The sequence below is a fragment of the Nesoenas mayeri genome (genome assembly GCF_963082525.1).
Source record: "Nesoenas mayeri genome assembly, chromosome: 10".
Taxonomy (NCBI): domain Eukaryota; kingdom Metazoa; phylum Chordata; class Aves; order Columbiformes; family Columbidae; genus Nesoenas; species Nesoenas mayeri.
The window spans coordinates 17,997,177-18,020,302 of NC_137560.1; the positions used below are offsets into that span (position 1 = coordinate 17,997,177).

Sequence of the window (23,126 nt, forward strand, 5' to 3'; positions counted from 1 at the left end):
GACACTGTGCGGCAGGTTGCGGTGGGCACACCGTGGCTGGTGAGCTCCAAATGGGCTGGGGAACTTCTCCAGCTTTGCCAGGCCAGCGAAGAGTTTTCTAGAAATATCTGTAAATGAATAGCTGCCATCAATCATTGTCATTCCTTTATTTCATGTCTCCTGATGAGGTTGACTAGTGTCATTGTTTGTTACTGTCCAAACCACATCTTCATTCTTGTAATGTCAAGCAGATATGACAAGCACACATTTTCCAGATGAGTAAGATACAAAGTCACCTTTTAATTTACAGTTGTGTGGTTTTTTTTGTTTGTTGGGTTTTTTCTGTTCTTTTAATAAGCAAACATGTTGTAAAATTTGCTGGACGTTCAGTTGCCTTTGGTACTAAAACAAAGTCACTCATTAACGAAAAGAAATAAATCTGGAGTAAGAAATTCTTACAATAAAATGGCTACCCAGAGCCTTTTATAACAAGAATTCTTTTATGGAGCTTGTCCCCCGCTATTAACTTCACTGCTCTCAGAGCAAAATCTGCCAAAATTATTGCTGGAGCAAAAGAGATGCAGAGAGCTGGGAAATACATTGGAAAAATAAAAAAGCAAAAAAAAAGAAAGAAAGAAAGAATAAGAGATTGGACTGGTTTGTCTCTTCGTCTTTAAGTAACAGCTAAAGAGAAATATAGCCCTCAGAGGACCAAATAGTGAGACGGTCCTTTGGTTTTCCTTATTGTTGTTGAAATCTTTGTATTCCTTGCACTGGCAGATTTTTTAATACTCTGATTTCAAACACTTGTAGGGAGTGTGTGACAGGGGGCTAGTTAATGGAGTCAGTATAAAATGCAAACTGGATAAAAATGAAAAAGTAAACCCAGCAGTGTTTAAAAAAGGACCGTAATGTAGGTGACCAAGTGTAATATAAAAGGCCAGAGTCTGCAGTTTTCCAGAAGAAAAGGTTCGGGGAATCTGTGCTGCCAATTTATCTCCGCTGGCAGCCGCCCTTCCGAGACCACCATCGAACACCTTTCAGCTGCACTTGTGTGCAGCTTGTCTAAATATGTAAGATAACTTTTGTGGGCCTGCAGCAGCATTTTGGCTGGGTCCTCGAACAAAGAAGCACCAGCGAGCTTGGCACGGCACCTTGGGAAGGGATTGTAACTTACTGGAGCATCATATAACTTTCTTTCTTTGCCTCCTTCTTTCTTTTTAACTAGAACAACAGAGCAGGGTCAAAAAAGCAACCGTATTTGACTGAAACAATTAATTTAAAGTACTTGCAAATTAGCTGTACAGTTTGGGTGTGAATTTTAGCCATTCTCATTTTGTACTTTGTTTAAAATCACATTCAAACTGTACAAGCCATTTTGAAAGAGGTTGGATTATATATAAAACTTCATATGCAGATGTTGGCATTATTTTAAATCACACAAATCAGCTGTCTGGAGCAGAGGATTAATATATTTAGATCTATCCTATTCTTTTTGCATTGCCTAGGAAGTTTAATGCTTTTGGTATCTTTTGACTCCAAAATTTCATTTTTAAAAGGGAGTCCATTGGGAAAATCAAAATGCAAAAACAAATTGCACATGCATGTCATATTTATTTTCTAACAATTATTTAAGGGAAGTGAGTTTAGTGTAGGGTTGTCCTTTTTAACCTGTTCCTAGTTATTCTTAAGAATTTTAAGCATCTGTCCCAGAGCAGATACTCCATTTAAGAGACATACGTGTGTATTACCATTCTCCAAAGACATCTTCACACCACGCCAGCTTTATCCCCTGCAGCTCTGCCAAAGCAAAGTGGTTCTGTTTGCTCATGCCTAAACTGCGGCAGGGGTTGCTGTGGCTGGTCACCTGCCTTCCCGTGGCAGAAAGCCACATTTTTAAACTATCAGCCGAGCAGAAGTCACATGGCTCATACTTTTTTGGACGCTTGAGTTTGCGCAGTTTCATGTCTGATGCCCGTTTCTTCAGGTGGTTGTTCTGAGATGGGGAGATTGCAGGAAAATGGGCTTTCGAGGAGACACCCAATGGGATGCTCAGTAAGCTGTGGCTTCAAAGCAATTAATGAAAGGAAAATTGCTCCAGATTATGGACAGTGTGAAGGCCATTTAATCTCTGTGTCCATTCTCACGCTTGGCAGGGAACTGTCTGTGCATCTGCCTTGGGCAGGGAGATGTTAAAAAGCCCAGGACAGCCCTTTGGCTCCATGGAAGCCAGCAGAGCCTCGACTGGTCCACACCAACCAAAGGTCTGCCCTGTGCCTGCCTTGTTCAGAGAACATAAAGTGAGGAAAAGCTTATTAGTTTGGACTAAAAAAATACTCATATCAAACATGCTTTCTAGCACATCTACTCAAAAAGGTTCACCAGCTAAAGGGCTAGAGGACTCTTCAAATTTCCAGCTGATTTACTCAGCTCTTGGAGCCTCGTTGGCTGAGCAGGAGGATTGACAGTGTATCAGGGCTCTTAATTGAAAAGTAATAAAATCTCTGAGCGAAGCTGGCAAATGAAGGCCTCCAGCCAATTTGTCAGCTTGCAGTCAACTCTGAGCTCAGACCCGGGCAGAGCAGCAAACCATTAAAAAACAGTCTGATAATATCTGTTAAAACATTTTACAGGCACTAGGGATGGAATCAACAACCTGCATAGAAAAACTCTTTGGGAGTGAATGCAATCGAATTGATTTTGGCCCAAAAGGACAGAGATGGTGGGGCAGAAAACTGTCAGAACAGACAGGAGCTGGGCTGTGCCGTGAGCCCAGGGCTGGGTGGGCTTCACATCCCACCTCCAAAGATGCTGGTGAGGTGCCATGGAGGTGATGTGCTCGTCAGGGAGGTTGTCCCCATATCCCTCACACTGCCATGGTGCTCGGCACCACCAGTGGCAGCTTCTTCTGTCCCTGTGCTAAATGCACGGAGCCTCTGGTAGGGACAGAGTGGGGGATTTGGGGCCAGAGTGGGAGGCATGGAGGAAGCAGCAGGACCCGGCACAAAACAGGGGAAGAGACCCTCAAAAATTAACCAGCTGTAGGAAGAAAAATCAGTGTTTATTCAGCAAGGTTTTAATGAGGAAAATTGCCAGCTACTACTGAATTAAGTATTGCTAGCAGCTAATTGAAATGTTGCATGTTTTAATTTGTCTGATTTCTTTCCAGTGGGTGATGTTATTTATACAGTTTGTATATAGCTAACAACAGACTATAGAGAAGATTTAAAGATTGCTTCCAATGATCAGTAATATCTGAGAGCACAGACATGAACGAGGTATTTAGGAAGACATGCCACCTTTCGCAGCTTAATATTAAGTAACAAAACATATATAAAGGAACACTATGTCATTATCATCCAATGTTTTTTTAATTATATTTTAAATTTTTTTAATTAAAGATTTTTATTTCTTCTGGCAAAGAGGGATTTTGTTTTAAAACAAATACAGTTACCATATACTACTATTGCAGAAAACTGCATTTCTTGTGTTCTTTCGGCCACATTGTTTCAAGGCCACCCAGTTCCCCTAGGAGACTATAAACAGGGGAAGGACTTAAATCCTGTTCTCTTTGTCGAGGATTTGGCAAGAACCCATGTAGTAGGAAGCTGAGCACGGACAAAATCGAGTGAAAGGTGTCCTTTAATTCCCCAGCCGCTGGTAGAACAAAGACTTCTCCCAGCGGGGTCCCGGCTGGCCGCACCCAGGCCGGCTTGGCAGCTTCATTTCAACGGCTGAATTCGGTGTATTTTTAGTTAACCATGTTGAGATTAATTAATTAGCCCTTAGGAGTTAGTGCCTGTAAACGTCACCCAAAGCGGAGAAGTGTGAATACGTTGAGGCTGTTAAATCACCCAAAAATGGCAGCTCGGAATCCGGGCAGGGGAAATTCAATCCCTCCGTCGGGATGACTGGCAGCTCCGGCGCACTATCGGGTTACTGCCTCAGTGACAACAAACCACATATCAATTTAACTTCTTAGCAATGCTTAAAAGAGCATCTTTTTATTTCAGTGAGGTAACATTCAAAGTTGCCGTTAGGAAAAAAATTGCCGTGGGGAGAAATACATTAGCATTTGGAAAAAGAACACCACAACTGGTCTGATACCTGTAAAACCTAGTAAATATAGAGAAAAATGCTACAGCTGTAACTTCATTAGAATGGCAGAATCTATTATAATTAACCGCAACTAACTAAATAGGAGCTAATTTACTTCTGTGAGCCAAAATTCTGTTAACTCAGAGTGTATTGTAAGATACAGAATAAGTTATTGGGTTTGTGTTCTGGTTTGAAGTACAGAATAAATGCACTATAATGAGCAGTTGACAAGATGTTAATTCTAAAATCTTTTGCCTAAATGCAATAAGATAGTCCTTAACTGATGCAAGTTGACAATGGGAGGTGAAAAGTGTACTGTATAGCCTGCAAAGAGAAAAGATAATGGCAATGTAGGGAAGAGGAGATCTTAGCTTTCATGCTTCATATTGTATATTATTTTCTGTTGTATTTGTCAACTAAAATGTCTTATATCTCTCTAAATGATGTCTTTCTCTATATGTATAAATGAACAGATGCAGATAGAGCTCAAAAGCATGGCATGGATGAATTTATCTCTTCCAATCCCTGTAACTTTGACCACGCTTCACTCTTTGAGATGGTTCAGCGCCTCACTTTGGACCACAGACTTAATGATTCCTATTCTTGTCTGGCAAGTATATTCTTTGGTCTCTAGTGATATAAACATCAAGCAGCAAAGTCAAAGCTAGTGCAAGTGGGGGCTAATCCCCCTGTTGCTGGAAGATTGACTTCTGTATACACCAGGTTTGAATTTGGCCCAGAGGTGTTTTGAGAGGCTACCTGCAGTGAGCTGACTGCTGTTCTTCTCCAGTTGCACTGTCTTTACCATTTCTGTTTGCAATGCTTAAAATGTTTCTTCCCGCAAAGAAAAATGCCAATGTGGGGATGTGAAGTAGAGAGCGGTGTTTTGCAGCACTGCCTTCCAGAGTCTCCTGGATGAAAGAACAGGGGAAAGATCCCATGTCAGTGGAATCCCACCGGGAATAACTGTGGCCCAGTTTTGTGCCTCTTTATAAGCAGGAATCCCAAGCAGGTAACAGGTGGGACTAGGGGGAAAACTGCAGTGATGCTGCAGTCTGTCCATGCTCATGTAGTCACATGTCCATCCTGATTATTCTCATGAACACAGGTTGCAACTCTCAGCCCACTGCTGTGTAACATGGTCTGTAGTACAGTGGCACTGAGATGTTCCAGGACAGTCTGTAGCCTTGGGCTGAAGCACATTCCTTGGGGTCTCTTAGGTATTGTGAGGATTTAAATGACAAATATGCTTTAACAATATAACTTGAAAATTGATTTTTTTTAGTGGTGTTGGTGGGGAGGATGAAGAGGCTCTTAGTTTTTGAGAAAACAGGATGAAGCCTTTCTAGAGGGGCCTGAAATGCCAGTCTTGTCCTGAACATGGCATGGGACAGATCCTGACCTGTCACCCTCCTAGTGTTGCACAGAAGCCTCCATCCTGGGGTCTGTGTCTTCAGCAGAAGGACCACCCTGTGCCAATAGCCTTCACCTTTTGCCAGCTGTGCAGTCCCTGGAGATGGAGCTCTTGAGGGGCTTGCTGTTAAAAGCAGCAACCTGGGAACACAACTGAGCGGTTGGCAGTGAGACTGTCAGTCTCCAGTCCCGTCCTCCACGTCCCCCTCCGCCATGCTGCTCCTCTCACCAGCTCTGCTCCTAAGATCCAGTAACTGCCATTAGCAGTAGTGAGTTGTCACCTTCCTGATGAGAGGCAGGGCTAGGAGGAATGGTGGTGGACATCCCCGGAGGTAAGGATGGGGTGGGGGAAGGCTTTAGTGTGCACTTTACCCCGCAGACACCCAAGTGGTACTAGTAGGCTTGGTGGGAGCATTGTCAGACCTGCAGCAGGTTTCTCACCGGTTCCATCGAGGTCTTCGCTCTGGCAGGCAGTGAATTTGGCATGCAGCTTCTGCTCCCCACGCATGGCTGACCCTAGGAAGACCATCCCCATCCATGCATGTCTGACAGGTTGGCTTGCAGCTGGTTTGTCTCTGTGCAGTCTTGGGCCTGGTGAGAGAGCTGTGGCCATTGAATTAAATTCAAGGTGACGTGCAAGGCCATCACTGAAAATTATTAACAATGTTTCTCTTCAAGAAACCTGCCAGCCACACTTCTGCTTGCTATCAAGATGCTTAGGCCCTTGCTAGAAGCTAGCAGAGTGTTGGAGCTCCCCTCAACACCAAGACTTGTGCCTCTTCGGAGCAGAGCATCATCAATTAACCATCTTCTTTCAAAGCACCCATTGCAGAGCGTTATATAGAAGAGAATAATGACCTGTGTTCACCTACGCTTGGATCTCACATGCTTCTTTACTTCTTTTACTATGGTTTTGTCCTGATTATGGTGTGAAAAAAAACAGACTGACCTCAAAATTTGAGCTCAACTGCAAAGAGCTCAGGTTGCTCCTGCTATATCTTTGGGATGTTTGTGATACCACTGCACTGGCTTGCCTGGAAGAGCTGTGAGCCAGTGGTAAGCCTGCTCTGTCCACTCTTTGTGCCGCTGGACAATTGTTATTCTCCTTACAGGACATTCCCATGCAAGGTCCCACAGAGTTTTGCTGCATCACACCTCTTCTTGTTTTCAAACGTGGACATGGAGGTGCTAGGGACGACTTCCTCAGACACAGTGGCTCACCCTGACACAGAGGATAACTCGGCATCACCTCCTTTCCGTGGAACCAGGTTAAACAACGTTATTGCAAGCCCACTCTCTGGCTGAGCCAGGCATCCCCGTGAAAACAAACAGGCTGGCTGACTAATCCCGGCTGTGGCAGAAATGATGTTTGCTGGCAGAGAGCACCGTGCTGGGGAGGGGGAAGAGCATTGTCTGCATCGCTTGCTGAGGGCTCCTGCCCATCGTCACAAGCTGGTAGCGCAGTCACGTTCACACCTCTTCCTGGACTTCTGGGAAGAGTACGCAGCTCTTCCAGCTTAGTATGGACCTCATATGAAGAGGCATGAGTCTTCATGCCTTTCTGCTTGGACTTGTCTGTTATTTCTGACACTGCCCTTCAGCTCTTCCCAAGACTTCCCAGCCCACTGCTGGCACTCAGCTTATGCAGCTGGGTCCCTGCTGGAGCTCAGTTTCCCGTGACGTGTTCATTCATGAGATTCGTAGAATACAGCACAGCATATACTGAGGAAAGGTGGTCTTCCAGGGTGCCCAGCTTACCTGAGATTATGTTAAGGGGTCAGATTAAAAGGTCCACGAAGCAGGCTACCAAAGTGAAATTGTTTTGTTTTACTTATGATAAACGAGAAAATTCGGCTACTGAAAGCTGAAAATATTCCCTCAGAAACCCTATTTTCTGCAAAAGCTGTGTTTACCTTTAGAAAAATTGCCAGTGGTTCACCAACCCAGACCAAGCCTTGCTTTACCCAGCTTCAAAGCTCCCATTGCACTTCTCACTGGTGCCTGAGACACTTGTCCTCTTCTCAGTGCAGTTCAGCTTGTTGAACACAGTCAGTTGTGCTCTATGGCCTTCCTGCAACATCCCCTCTAGGTTTCTTCATGCCATTGAAGACCATCTGGGAGATCAAACTGAGCTACACCTAGCTGCATTGGGGTGAGAAACCCAGTGTGTCACCAGTATCAGCTGTATTTACCAGACTGGCTGGTTGTCAGCTGATTGTGCCAGGCAAATCTTAATTAAAAGCCAGGATCTGTCTGAAGATGTGGGGGATTTGTATGAATACCACCTTTCATCAAACCTTAGATTTACTGCTCCTTTGGAGCCCAATTCAGCAGCAGGATTTTTATTCCAGACTTCTGCTGTACAAAAGGAGACTATGTGGTCCTCCTGGGCTCTGGATCTCTCCACCCATAGTCTGCTTGCGCATGCTCTTATGAGGTATCGTGGTATGAGGCTTATCACTGAACCTCTGAGCTTCTGCCCAGGCTTGCCTTCAGTGAGTCATGGCAGTGATCTTGAGTGGTTGCCCCACTCCTTGTGTCCCCCTGAGGACCAGCAGTGGTCTGAGCCCAGTGCAGAGGAGCAATGTGGGCTGTGCTGGGTCTCTGGGTCCAGCCTCCTGCTTCTTTCACCCCAAATTCTGGGCTTGATACCTGGCTCCAGTGAAATTAGGGCCAGCCTTCCCATTGATCTCAGTAGGGCCAAGTTTTCACCCCATTGGGAGGACTGAGTCCTTTGTATGTGTTGGATGAATATAACAATTTCATCTGCATTTCTACCCCAGTAACCAAATGCACACATCTTTCTATCACAGAACAGTTACGACATTTCTATATTCTTACTACACCTGTTCACCAAAGAGTTGGGTGAAGGGAGGCAAGGTGAAGAGATGGTCCAAGGATGGTAATGAACAGGCAACATAAAGAAATCCAGAATCAAGCATAATACAATCAACCAGAAAGCAAACAAAAATACCATTAAAAGCAGCAAAGGCAGATACACCCCTCCCAAAAAATAGCCTTCCAGAGTGCTGTCCCATCTGCATTGTTCTGTGGCTTCATTTTGAAATGTGCACTTCTAGTGATCCCAGCACTGTAGCTACTCCCTATATCTATCATTTTCCCCTCATTATTTTGATTCTTTTCTCAATCTGTTTTGGAGTTGGCCCAATAAGGATGAGCAAATCCTTCTCTATGTCTTTGAGCTCTTAATTGATATTTCTTCAACTCTTTTCAAAGCAGCTATTTTGGCATCTAGAAAAGATTTGGTGTCATCTGAGTGGTAGAAAATATATTTTAATCTTTCACAGCAGTGTTGTTTCTAAGATGTAGCATTTGGGGTAACAGATGGGGTGGCAAAGAAGTTGCCTATAGGGGCAGTGCTCTGCCTCAACTACTCTCCCGCCCGCTGCAGGAACTTTTCAATTAAACGATGAAAGATTTTGCAGCTTGATGCATTCCAGAGCTGCGTCTTAGCAATTGTTTAGCACCCAAATTTCCATGTAAATATTGATGGTTTTGCAGCATTTTGAAAAGAAATCTACAAGAATATTCGTGCTCTCGCTACCGCTTTTCCTGAAGGAAGAGGAGTGCACAGCTCCGACTGTCCTGGGACGTTCACCGAAGCGCTTGCGGGAAGAGCATCTTCCTCAGGAGCCCTGATGTTGCACCACAAGCCATGTGTCACCAGGCCCTCAGGACTGACAGACAGAAATAGTCTGAGGTTTCTGGATGTGTAAAGAAACCCTGCTCGTGAGCAGAGCTTCCCTTTGCTTCGATGCCGAGGAGGTGGGCAATGTCAGAGCGCATTGTCAGTGGTACACAATAAGGACGATGGAAAATGTCCCTTTCTGATACTGCAGAGCTGCCTTCCTCCATCTGCAGGATGTTCCTACCTGCCAGACACAAGAGAAGTCATTATTCAGTGTAATCCTCCCTGTACTCCTGCAAATCAATCTTCTTGTTCCTGGCCGAATGTACAATCCCAGCCCCGAAATGAGATTACTGTTTCATGCTGTTTATATAACCAAACCTTTGTCATTTCTTAAAGGTCCAAGTATTTATTTTTCCTTTTTTTTTTTTTTTTATTTCTTTTTTTATTTTTCTTTGCTAGGCACTGACATGAACTGGCCTAACTTTTCAGCATTTTAAATGCCGTTTTCCTTTAAGGGTAGTATAATATGCTTTTGTTAACAGTTGCACTGAGTATATGCTGTGTTTGGATAATGATATACAGACTGTGTAAGAGTGACCTCTCTCCTTTTTCCTTAAAGTAGCCTTAGATTTGTATTTCTTTTATTAGAACAGTTGACCACTACACTTCCAAATCTGATAGCCTTTGTATTTAATAACCTATATTTGAAATCAAGTCTCTTTATTTCTAAACAGGGCTGGTTTAGTCCTGGCCAGGTCTTTGTGCTAGATGAGTATTGTGCACGTAATGGAGTGAGAGGCTGTCACAGACATCTCTGCTACCTCAGAGATTTGCTAGAACGCGCAGAAAACGGAGCTATGATTGACCCCACCTTACTTCACTACAGCTTTGCCTTTTGTGCATCACATGTTCATGGCAACAGGTAAGGAATTCTTCTTGGCTAGCAGCTCCCTGCCAGCAAGGGATGACTTTGTCAAACATAGGTTTCCTTGGATAATGCACAACAGTCCCCAATTTGTTTTCACAGTGGATGTTTGGCAGCAGCGCTTCTAGTGGCATAGTCGGTTTGTTTGTTTGTTGCGTTGCTTGTTTAATGTAAGCAATAAAAATGCACATAGAGCATCCAGAAATGAGGGGGTTTAACTTTCTTGCCCAGGCACCTGCTAGATGCAGTGCTGGACAAGGTAGACTTGAAGTACATATGACTGCCACAGGTTGAATAAATAGAAGTAAATGATATACTGTGCTGCTTTAGTTGCTGCATGGGAGGATCTGACAAGTTGCAGCACTGAAATTTTCAGCAGTATCAAACTTTAGTGTTCAGAAAGGCTTTAAGCCCTCGGGCACCCATGTCTCCTTTAAAGTTTGTGTGACGTCAGTTTGGAAATTGCTTAGACATAACTGAAAATTTTATCTCGCTACTGTTGAAAAGCAATTTCCATTTCAGAAGTATCCCATTCCTTTCTCTCAAAGGTGGCAAACCTTTGATGGGAGGAATTGGAACTGTGCTTTTGCCTCTCCTATTTATTTTGTTGACAGCTGTAGTGTCTGCTGCATCTGCTTTTTTCTGTTAAGTTGCATTATATACTTTGAGATATCACTGTTTCTTGCATATGCTCCTGAAGGAAGGAATGTTATGAAATAATTATGTGTTTTCATAAACCCTCTGGTAAATACCATCCTGAATTATGACACACATTGCCCAGGTTTCATGTTGCAAGGCTGCCGCTTGCTTTTGCAGTTACTTTCATACATCTTGTCATGGAAACCGAGTTTTCACTTCCTTAGTTTCTTTTTTAGTTCTGACTTTCTTTTGCTTATTCGTTCCTTCTTTGCCAATTGTTAATTTGATTTCAGTTATTTGCTCTCAGTTTAGTTTCCTTTTGGTTTATTTTGAGTTTTTTCATGCTTTCTTCTTGTTTCTTTCACTTTTGCTGCTGGCCTTGCCCCCCGTGTTTCAATCACTCCCCAAAGCCAACACATGGCAGAATTACTTGGTGGGTCACAGCCAAGTGCAGACGGCGAGGGGGGCAAAGTGTCTCATGCCCCTGCCGCCGAAGTGGAGACTAAAAAGGATTCCAAAAAGGAGTCCAAAAAAAGGAAAGATTCCAAATCCCAGCCGAATCCAGAGCCAAAAAGGTAAGCAAAAGCACACAGTGCACAGGAGTGTGTTGTGGAGGGCACCGGGCTCATCGGTCACTGAGCACACTGGGCAGGCTGTGTCCCTGCGGCATGGGGACACCTGCCACAGCACTGGTGTTTGGATCACACGCTCTCCTGGGAGCTGAATGGTGTTTGGGCACCCACGTCCCATAGGTGGTCAGGGCCATGAGTTTTTTGGAGATTGCTGACACAGCATATAGGGGATGAGACTGAGTAGGGAAAACTGGCTGCCCCCATGCCCCCTCTTCCATAGACAGGAGGCTGTTGTGGGGACAGGACCTGCTTCAGAGCGTGCTTAGCCCATAACAGAGAGGAGATCAGATGCTGACCATGACTACCCCAAGTACCTCTTCACAGGATCCAGCATAACCAGAGCTAGAGCCTCCTCTTCATCAGGGCTGGCAGCAGGAGGTGTCTGACGGTACTGGCCAGGGTGACACCCCACCATTCCGTCCCCATGAGGCCAGAGATTTGTGGGCTCAGAAAAATGTCTTGCCTTAAAACCCGTATGGTGTGTAGATCCCGGTAAGGTGCCTGTACAGCCAGGGCTGCATTTGGCTGCTGCACCGTGCTGGGAGGCTACTGGGTGCTGCCGAAGGGGCTGCTAGCCACAGCCAGGCTATTCCAGTAATTCATTTGAAATAGAGTGTTTCAAAAAGAAAGACCCAATATGTTACAATTACACAAAAATTTACAAATGGTTTAATGAGTTATCAAGTTTTAGTAACCTTTTTATAAATGCTCTATGTTCTTTCCACCTGCTGTATGGGCAATATTGAGATGATAGCTGAGAGTTCATGGTTGCAGAGAAATAGCGATTTCAAATTGGGTCCATCATTTTGAAACACCCTGTGGTCTAAGAAAGGAACGAGATGTTTTGCTGTGACTTAGCTGTCTTTAGCTGATGGTTGGCTGAAGGTTTATATTCCTTCTTGGTCACTGCCATGTCTCCATTGTCTGGGGATTACGGGAGCTGCGAGGCTGAAGCATTGCGCCTTCTCACCGTGGAGAGGCTCTGCCCAACACCCAGGAGCCAGGGGAGTTTGGTACAGAGACTGTGAGCGCAGTTACTGGCCTCTGCTACTGGGAGGTCACCAAACGGGACCGCAGGGGGTCTGAGAAAAAGCACCACTCCGTACCTTTGGTGTCTGCTATCAGAAATCTGAATATCTGAACAGAAGAGTCACGATTTCTTTTTGGAAAGCTGTTAAGGCCACATGCATCGTGCGTTTGCAAGCTGGCTGGCAGGGAGCGACCGAAAGCCAATATTTACCCGTACAGTCCTTACTGGCAGTTGCGACATGTGTAAAGCCGGGTTCGCTCTAGCTACGTCCCTTTCTCCCACCTGCCACAACCATACGTTGCTCGTTGCTGTAAGGCTGGCCGTGCTGTCCCTGGGAAACCTATAGCTCGTGGCAAAGCTGAAAACTCTCTGTGTAAAATTTGTCAAGGCAGGAGCACACCTGGCCTGGGACCTGTCACAGTGTCTGATAGAGCATCTTGGAGCCTTGCATTTAATTGTTATTGGTATGCACAGTGGTTGTGGAAGGATTAAAGTTATGACATATTTTTCTGTTTAACAAAGGCTTCTTTTTCTGTCAAATCTGAGAAAGTGTCAATTTTCTTTATAAAAGGAAGTTCCTTCACTTTTATACAGTAAAGAAAAAAGCCCAAATGGGTGGTTTAGCTTTCCCCAGAATGAGGTTGGCTGTCAGTCAGAATATGCCACCCAGTAATGAAGGTCGAGCAGGGAGCTAATTCCATGTGGCTATCAGTCTCCTGTATTAGCAGCAGACAGTGATGGAGCTGAGGTGGGCTGTCTGTTTGTATCGTGTTTGCATAAGGTCAGGCAGCGAGACAACAGTCGCTCGCAGTCAGTGGGGAAGTGCAGGCGGGCTGCAGTGCGGGTGCTGAGGACAGCCCGAAGGTCAAGGCTGACAGGATGACAGGCGTGAGCACGGGGACGATGACTCCTCGCCTGTCTGGTCTCTGCCTCGGTGGCATGGCCACCAGAGCTGGAATGGGAGCAGGACGTCTGCTGGTGGAAATGCACCTCCAGCTTGGAGCTGACCCTGCGACTGCAGCAGGTGAAATGGTCAAAACAGGATTTGAGGGGATGTTCTGGAGCCCTGTTGCTTCATATGTCAGGGTTTAGTGTCTCTCTCTCCTTTGGGCTCCTGTAGCTTATTCAGACCCCTGAAAGCCCGACATAATCTCTCCAAACCAAGGCTGTAAATCACTGCTATTTGCATGACAGTCCCCTTAATTTTTCTGTTAACTTCAGCCTTTTCCAAGTAAAAATTGAGTTAAATGTAAATTGCTTGTCCTAAGTTTCACCTCCTGCAGAGATACCTGAATACGTAACATGCAGGCTGTCAGAAAGGTGGGGACAAACAAAAGACTGAATATCCACATGACTTTCTGCTACCCAGGTACTCGCTGTTCACGAAGACTGAGTAGCTTGAGACTTTTTCACTGTTGTGGTCACTACTGAGTTGATAACAGGATTTTTGCCCACCAAGCATCACTGGATGCCTGTTGTAAAGTCCTGCTATTATGAAAGCTGTTGTGATTTCTGATGTATTTACCTACCTGACAGCTAAGAAATGCATAGCATTATTCAGGCATCTGACAACACACACTGTGTGTTTACTGATGTCTATTTGCTTTTGGTACCACCACCATAGTATTGAGGCCATCACTTTCCTTTATCAATAGTCCTCAAAAAAAACTAGCGAAGGTGAGAAGCAGGAATGGTTTTGAGAAGACATCATGATTTTGGATAAAACTGTAAAAGGTCTTGCACGATTGCTCAGGTCCTTCCCTGCGTTCTGTTGCTGTGTTTGTCACCATCTTCACCTTGGAAGGCTGTGACAGCACTGACAACACAGAGAAGTGATGTGTTAGAGGAGCCCCACTGCTTCCCTGTTTGTGCATGGGACAGGCATTGCAGAACAGAAAGTTGAGCTCAGCTTTCCCAGGCCCAAAGACAGCACCTAAACTCTGAGGGCTGATTCCTGCCCCTTTCGAACAAGTGGCTTTCAGGAGTGACCTTGGTTTCGCATGTGCCTTTTTTTGATTTAGCCATATGAAAACTTTCATTTTAAATGTTAAAGTTGGCATCAAAAAGGACTCTTTCTATGCTTGCTAATCCCAAACTTTAAAAAATAAGACTAGAATATTGTTTGTGTGTGTGATAAGTATTAGAAGACACAGAGCTTACCAAAATCAGGATGCCAGACTGAATCCCCTCCAGCCCAATAATGATTAAACAACATCATTCTCTGTGAGTTGTTCAATGAGTATTTACCCATGGTCCAAGCAGTTACCAGTATCTATATTAATTAATTTGGTATATCAGTGATTTGCCTTTTCCACTATAAGCTGGAAAAACTTGTTTTCAAGAAGTAGCTTTTTCATTAGCTAACATTAGTTTTAGCTTTCATTAGTTTTTTTACAGCTGTAAGCCAGCAGAAATAATGTTGTTGTCATAAACCTTGGGGAACTGAAAAGTCTGCACAACACATTTGTAATTTTTTCCATTGTATTCTAATTATGTATCTGGCTGTTTCACATAAAGGCAATATTTGCACACAGCTAGTTTAAAAAAAAAAAAAGGCATTTTTTGTCCCTTAAAAGAAGTAGCAAATATATGAACACTTTATCACAGTATCTTCACATGCTCCCCATAGTACTTTGTGTTTAGTTTCCACATCTCATTGAGATGAACCACCCTGGCTGCAGGAAGGCAGGTTAAACCCAGGCAGGGCGTAATGCCGTAACCTGTCATTAGGTGCCGGCTCCATGTCCCAACCAGCCCCGTGACGAGTCTGCAGTGACACAGCGTGCGTGACGGCCGTGTGTCGGATGGGATCCCGCGTCTGTGCTGAAGGGAGGTGGGTTGCCAGCCACCAGCAGATACCCGACTCGGTGCGGCCGGCTGACGTGATTGATGACAATGGGTGTAGGATGGCAGTGCTCAGAAACCATCCGCTCCAGCCGCGGTGTGTCAGGGGTGTCGATCGCACATGAGAAGCGATGAGCCGTGACTTGGCTCGGTGCTGCAGCGCGGAGGAGAGCCCGAGCGAAACGAAGGCAGGAGTTGGGAGGATGAAATGGCTCCTGTGCTCGGCAGCATCTCCAGCGGGCGGCTGGGGCAGCGCCCAGGAGAGCTGGGCTGAACAAAGGGCTTTCAACCCACAGATCATGCACGGTGTGAATTAACCAAAGAAAAGGGAGTTTGGGAAAAATCCGTGTTTTCTGAATAAGTGTTTTTTCATGGGGTTTAAACAGGTGGGCTCTTTCAGGTCAGATTTGCTGGGGGAGATGTAGGAGGCAGCTGCGGTCCTGCCCACATCCCCAGAGTCCATCCCTGTGCAACCGGTGGGACCTCGCGCAGGCGAGTCTTCCAGCAAGGGATCCTTTGAAAGCCTCTGCTGACACATGCCGTCCAAGGCACTAATCATCGATGTTTACTGTATAGCTCATATGTGCTGCACCTGGCAACCAGCAAGGGAGCTGAAGGCAGCACGTGTTTTATTTTTGAGTTGTTACTTTAAAAATCAAATTATTTGCATCCGTTTTTGACATTGTTTTTTTCTCCTTGGCTCTGTATGCCAGGGCTCACAGTGCATGCAAAGATCTGTTTGCTACGTGTAAACAATATTTTCCTCAGTAAAAAAAAAAAAGTGTAGACAAGTTAAACATAAAAGGTGTAAAAGACGATATGTCTTTTCATTTATAAGCCATCATGGTATTTCATACAGGCTTATGTCAAAGAGATTAACCCACTGGAGCTATACTGTATGATTATGATTGCATACAAATGCATGCTATTGCTTCATATATTAGTCTTTGATAAAAATCATTTTGATATATTTGTTTTAGCAGCATAACTAGCCCTGGGGGCACCGAGTATAATTAGAAAAGGGCATGGGCGGAGGCGGGGCTTGTAGAATAAAGCAGTGGCCTTAGGATCACAGGTCCTAATTATAATTTATAATTAAACTCGAAATTTGCACAAACCATCTAAGCTAAACAAGGACTATCAGTTTTGCTGTTCAAATTGCAACCCTTTTTTTTTAATTTCACCACCTGCTTTGTTGATGTTATTGTTTTCATGGCTTAAAACTTAAAAACAAGGGGGGATTAGGAAAGTGGCATTTAAAACTTTTCATATGAAATATTTACAATGGGAATTTACTAGTTTAGAGCCAACATAATGAATCTGCAGCAGAAGGAGTGATCTGAAACTTGTTTACTTATAATTAAAATTTTCCTTATTTATTTTTCTTGCCTTTTTTGCCCTTCTGCTTCCTGCTCTGCCCACAACTTCTGCCATACACCTCAGTATCCGTGAGCAGGAGCTGTAGAGTATTGGATGAAATTATGTCTCCACACAGATGGAGACATTTATGTTGTTTGTTGACCCAAATTCATAGACCCGAACCCATTTTGTCCCTCGTGCATCTGTACATACCACATACATACAGAACTTTTTTCACCCTTCTGCTCTCTTCTCATTCCCCATCCCTGGTTGTGTTTAATATCGATGTGGTTGTGGATTGCATGTGAGAACATCTGATTCCTCCAGCTGCATTTTAGTGAGCCTTGCTGCAGGAATGCTGCTCGCTGGAGGAGTCGGTGCTTCTGTCCATGAGATCAAATAGCAAATATCAAAGTTGAGCTGAGGACCTTTGCCGCAAAGAAAATTCCCGATAAGCACCAGAACAAGCTGGCACAACTTGAGCTTCTCCTGGGGTTCTTTTTTTTTCAGCCCTATCAGCCATGTACTGGAATTGTCTAGAGCACAGAAGTGAATCTTAAATTATAGCAATGCTAAGCTATATACCCTTTGTGTTCTTGCACAAGGGAAAATAAATATGTTCCCTCAAAAAAATTACATTTTCAAAGTATATTTGACTTGAATATTTAATTAGTTTTCAAAATTATCAAGCTAATAAATTAAGTGCAAGGCTTTGGGTAGTGTTTTTCCAGTTCTATGTATATCCTGCGTTTGTCACTAATTAATGAGTTCCTAATGCTTCAGCTTCTGGGAAGATGAGCAACAAAGATTAACATAACTAGTAAATCTGAAGATGTGCAGCTGGGTTATAGTAGTTTAAATTTGACAAAAACATTGGAAGTATTATTATTTGTGACATGGCTCAAGATGGGGGATTGTGAGGAAAGCGAAGATGACAGAACTGGTGCTAACCACTGTGACAACAACTTGAAAAGCAGCCGACATGACATCTTTCCTATCATGCTGCCGAAAATGTCAACTTTGTGAAGGACAGTGAGAAAATGGTTTGCCGAAAATTTGAAAGGTAGATTCAAGAGATGCTCATCATGTCAGATGCAATATAGTCCGCAGCTGGGTGAGAAAGGGAGTCCTTGCCGTGGTGATGGCTCTCGGTTGGCAGGCCCTTCCAGACATCTGCGCTGCTCCAAAAATGGCTACAGCTGACCTGTAGATTCTCTCAAGTTTGCAGTAGGATATGTGAGAGCAGCGTGTGTTTGCACCTCCCAGTTTGGAGGGAGCGGTGACCAGAGTCACCAGGTTAGATGTCCTCCTGGCTCACAAAGATCCTGAGAAAGGTAAAGACCAGAGGGTGACCATAGGTTAAGCCTACGTGGTCTACGTGTGCCTCAGTTGTTGGGTTAGTGTCCCTTGGGGCACTGGGACTTCTGCGAGAACTGTGTTGGCCAGAGGTTTGCTCTCCAGAGCCCACCCTTCATCTTCATGTGGGTCAGCGTTTTCACAGTGATGCTTCGAGAGCCACCACTGCCCAGCTGGGATGCGACTGATGTTGGCACATCAGCCCATTTTGGGTGTCCAACACGAGTCGTTACACGGTGAGCACTAGATAACCGATTCTGGCAAAACTGAAGCCCTTTGAATACAGTGAAAAATGATGGTTCGTGACCCAACCTCAGCTATCAGATCCTGCCATTAAATCTCTCCAGTTGAGGTTACTGACCCAGCAAAGGGTAACATAACGTTCAGACCATTTCCAGTCCATCAGCAAATCACTGCTAGGGCAGGCGGCTTTTCCTACCTTGTTTGTCAGGGATGATACAATTAACCTACTGACACTCTGTGAGCTGTTTTGGGTACGGGGGGACCATATGCTAAAAGTCAAATGAGGGCTTCAAGCCTGCCCCTTAATGTACGGCATTTATTGAGAGCAAAGCAGGCGCTGTGAGGTGCACAGGATCACAAAAGGCACGAACATCTCTGTCTGAATATTAAATATTTTATGGAACTTTGGAATAAAAATATATTAAGCATGTTCAGACATTAATTTTTGCTTGATATCTAATTTAGTTTTTTTGTGACTTGCTCATTTCTTCAAAATAACCAGTCCTAATTAGGTACTAATGAGACCAGTTCCATACTTCCAAAACTGTTTATGAAATGTGTTCCCCAGCTGAGACATTTTATCCAAGTTTCAGCCTAAATCTTTTTTCCTTTTTTTTTTTCCTTAATAAACAACTGAATTTGGCAAATAATCAAGTAAAGATTTCTGATTAAATGCTGTTTAAATTTAAATACATCCCTAGTATTCGAGTCCTCTTCTGTGTCCATGTTGCAAGTTTTATTTAATGTATATTTAGATTTAAAATTTTTCAGTAAATATCATGTAAGGTTTGCTAGTTCCTCTTCCAAAATGTTTTAATGATATATTCACCTGTATTTGAATATCAGAGTTCATGTTTATGATATTAAGAGCTTACTAAATGCAGGGTCAAGTAGAAGTGATTGTACAGATTTTATAGCTTTTAATTTTTTATAGGGTTGGGTGGTTTTTTTAAGTTTAGGGCCTTTGATTCTTTAAGAAGAAAATAAAGCCAACCAATTAACCCCTGACAGGAGGTTCATTAGGAGCTTTGTAATCCCTTGCCAAGTCTTTTGTATAGCAAAACCAGTCTAGTACTCTGGATTTATGCAGCTTAAGCTGAACACTGGAGGAGGCCTTTAAGTAAGAACATTTGTTCAATTTTAAGGCATCTTACATTACCTAAAGAGCGCCTGTGCCAGCAGAGTTGCCCAGGAGTATGCAAATCCATCGACTTTGCTCGCCGGTGGTGGGGAGCGGTGCCACGGGTTGTCCGCCCAGCCGATGCCTTTGGTGGATGGATTAGAGTCGCTCTCAACAGAGATTCTGCTGCACGACATATTTTTGCTGTGTGGGTGTGGGGGAGAAGGAGGGGATTGCTGCTTTCAGCTCTCAGATGGGTTGGCATCAGCAGAGGTCTGGGGTAGAAGAGCAGAGGGACCACCAGCCCCGGGAGAGCATCCACAGGGTTCACCCGCACACTGTGCTCTGTGAAAGATGAGGAGCACCCCAAGGCAGCGGGACCCGGGGTCTCACAATGCACTCCTGTGCACTTCTGAAATACAAGAGTGTCGTAAATAGTCCGAGAAAATCTGTGAAAAATGTGTTAATTTTTATAACTTGAAATTAAATGATCGAAGAGGCATTGCATTTTCAAATACAAAATGCATATTGTTCTCTAGGCACATTTCAGCAGAATGTGTTGAAGATGGTTCACTTCAAGAAATCACTATAATGGGGTGATTCCGTGGTTATGAAGGAGTGCAGAATTCTGTGTTCTGTTCACATATACACCTGTTTTTCATATTCTTTTATAGTGTGAATTGTGTTGAATTAGTAGCTGATTTTTCTGCAGAAATCCGGTCCCTGTTTTGTCAGCCATGGGCCCAATCCTGCAGTGAGAGCTGGCATCACGCTCCCTGTCATATACCTATGTTTAAAAGGGGATTCTGCTTTTTCTGACTTCCTTGTCACAGAAAAAATAAAGGGGGAGGGAGGTTTCCACATCTAGATTATCACTCTGAGAGAGGATATTTATTTATATGTTTATTTTTGATGCCTCGACAGTGACCAGCTATGTCTCAGGGTGCCACATCCTCTGTCCCGGATCTCACTGTTGGTGATGTCCCTTTGCAGAGGGCAGTGTACTGTGTGCTCTGGGGTTGAGTTACCAGGGTGGTGAGGTGGAGTCCGAGTCATTCGTGACATTTCTCCTCCAGGCCTGACGGGATCGGAACTGTGACTGTTGATGAGAAAGAGCGTTTCGAAGAGATCAAGGAGCGGCTTCGTTTGCTTCTGGAGAATCAGATCACACATTTTAGGTAAAGGCAGAGAGCCCAGGCTGAATGTGAGAGCACTGATTTCCTCCCGGCTCCCTCCTGTAAGCAGCAAAGCCAAAAGGCAGGTTTTGAATGCACACGGGAATTTTGCATAAGAGACACAGACCTACACAGGGCACTGAAGCTTGTGCTGCAGCGTTTTTGCAACTGGAGAGTGATTTTAGATATATAACTTTTAAAGGGCATTTCAGTCTTGCTCCCATAGGCATGGTAATGCTGTGAATTTTTTCTAAAATACGGGGTGTTTCAAAAAGAAGGACTCTGTTTCAAAGGGATAGTGATTCCGAATTGAGTCCATCTTTTCAAAACAGTCTGTATAACAAAAACAAAAAATATCCGTTGTCTTCTTATTCCTCTGTTCCCCTCAGCTCAGCTATTACCCATTTATTTTCCCTTCTCCCTAGTATACAGACAGGCAGGGCTTTCTGCAGGGATGTCACAGTATAGAAAGGATGGATGGTGCCCCCACAAAAAGGGATTAATTGCCCCCGCTGCACACCAGCCAGGCTCTGGGCAGGTCGTGCACATTTGCAGGCAGACGGGTGATGTGCATTCGCACACAGAGTCCCCGTGTCAGCATCGCCGAGTCTCCTGCTGGAAGTAAATGTCCCTTCCAGAGGGACGCTTTTTTTTCTGTTTTTACTAGAAGATGATAATTAACTCTTTCCTGGGAGATCTAAAAACTTTCCCGGTGACACGCGAATTTAATAAACTGCTAAAACTATCAGCTTATTACTACCTTGTGTTCTGTTTTGCTGCCTTACTGTCTACACTATCAAACCCTTTCAGAAAGTTACCCTGTAGAAAGACTGCTCATTCTGGGCAGAGGAACTAAAGAATTGCTTGGGCATACTCAGGAAAGCATCTTTATAGTGCTGGAAAGACTTGTTCACATGAACCTGGTCTGATGTTAACGTGATGTGGTTTTTCTAGGTACTGCTTTCCATTTGGCCGTCCAGAAGGTGCACTAAAAGCTACTTTATCGCTGCTGGAAAGGGTAAGCCTAAGAATAACAGAGAGTAGTTAAAATTACTTGTATTCATGTATCTTTCCATCCGGAAGAGCTTGAGGGACTGTTGTTTTTGCACAGGATGTCTAATTAATCATAGTTAATATTGAAATGTGGGGTGTGAGGTGGGGTCGTTGTCTCTCCTGCCTCAGCTGGGAGGCGGGTGGGCAGCCCGGCTGGTGAAGCAGCACAGCCTGTGTCTGTGGTGAAGGATCTTGCTGGCAAGGCTCCACACCGCAGACCCTGTGAGCAATGCCTGGCTGCTCTCGGGTGAAATTCCCACCTCAAGGCACCCTCATTCCCCTGGGTATATGAAATCTGCTCACCATCATCCCCCCCATCCCTAATTCAGCCTTCCTGCTGCTCCGACATCCTTCTCACCTCTGCTGACTTGCAGTGTGGCCAAGACCAGACCTAAACTCAAGTCAATCAGCAGAGCCCAAGAAGGACATAACATTGCCTGGCACTGGGGAAGTAATGATAGATCTTGATGTCATGCCCTAAAAAGTCAGAAGCACGGATTTCAGGGCATGCCATAGGGTATAGATACAGAAGGGAAATAATATAGCAGGGGTAGGTCCCACGTCTCAAGCTGGCCAAGGTGACCTTGTAGTGGATCCTGCGTCTTGTACACATACTCCAAGAGCCACACAGTGCTAATGTAGGAATGCATGTGTGTGCCGGGCTTGGAGAAAAGCAGTTCTGTGTGCCCGATGCCACAACAAATCAGATTTTCTTGTGTCAAGGTTCTGATGAAAGACATAGTTACTCCAGTCCCTCAAGAGGAGGTAAAAACAGTCATCCGTAAATGCTTGGAGCAAGCAGCTCTAGTCAATTATACTCGACTGTCAGAGTATGCCAAAATTGAAGGTAAGGCTCTTTCTTTGTGAAATTACAATTTTGTTATATTTCTAGGTGGCAACTGTGTCTGGGAGCTATTTAAAAGAAGCTCATTTGCTATTTATTCGTCTGTCAATAACACTGATATGATTCTGAGTCATTTTTGTGGTGTTGGCTTCGGAAGCAGTTAAGAATAGAAGCTATGCGAAACGTTTATTTTTCTGGAAAAGAGAGAGGAAACAGTTAAAAGGAACTGTAGCTTTCTTTTTTTTTTGATCGTTAGTGCATTTGGCCAGTGGTGTAGTATTCAGACTCATGTTGTGCCTTTAAAAAACAAATTGAGAAATACTTGGGATGTCATCTTTGCAGCTGAAGGTATAGTGCAGCTAATTGCTTGTGACAGTGGAGTTCAGGAAACAAATGAAAAATCAGAAGCTGAAAAACTGTTTAATCTATGCTTAATCATTTGTAGCCAATTTAAAATGTCTTTTTTCTGGGAGTGTTTCGTTGTCTTTGCAGTTTGCATAGCAGTCATTGATCAGTGATCCCCTACTTGCATCAGATTTCATTCTTGTCACTCTAAATCTGGCATAGCTGATATTATTGACCTTTGAAGTTATGGGAGAATAATAACCAGTGACCAGAGACACATGTAGCCATCAAAAAGACATTTTAAAGCTTGCTAGAGGATACGTGTTAGCTGAAGCTCTACGATCCAGTTGTTCTTTACGTGTTAATCAGTTTATGTTGGTACCTTGTTGGCTGCTATTCCCAACTTGAAACTCCTACCC

The 23,126-nt window shown here is 44.1% G+C and overlaps 1 protein-coding gene across 4 annotated transcripts in view; it reads left to right on the forward strand.

Annotated features, from left to right (window-relative positions):
* Positions 1-23,126, forward strand: part of CADPS (calcium dependent secretion activator) — a gene marked incomplete at both ends in the record, with an annotated part of 216,706 nt that overhangs the window by 126,178 nt on the left and 67,402 nt on the right. For 3 of the 4 annotated variants that reach the window (XM_080350539.1, XM_080350537.1, XM_080350538.1), the window contains 5 exons: positions 4,551-4,687; positions 9,877-10,064; positions 20,367-20,468; positions 21,420-21,483; positions 22,242-22,365. In XM_080350539.1, the coding sequence (XP_080206665.1) occupies positions 4,551-4,687; positions 9,877-10,064; positions 20,367-20,468; positions 21,420-21,483; positions 22,242-22,365 (615 nt within the window). The remainder of the gene's footprint in view (positions 1-4,550; positions 4,688-9,876; positions 10,065-20,366; positions 20,469-21,419; positions 21,484-22,241; positions 22,366-23,126) is intronic. The other variant, XM_080350540.1, reaches the window with a different exon arrangement.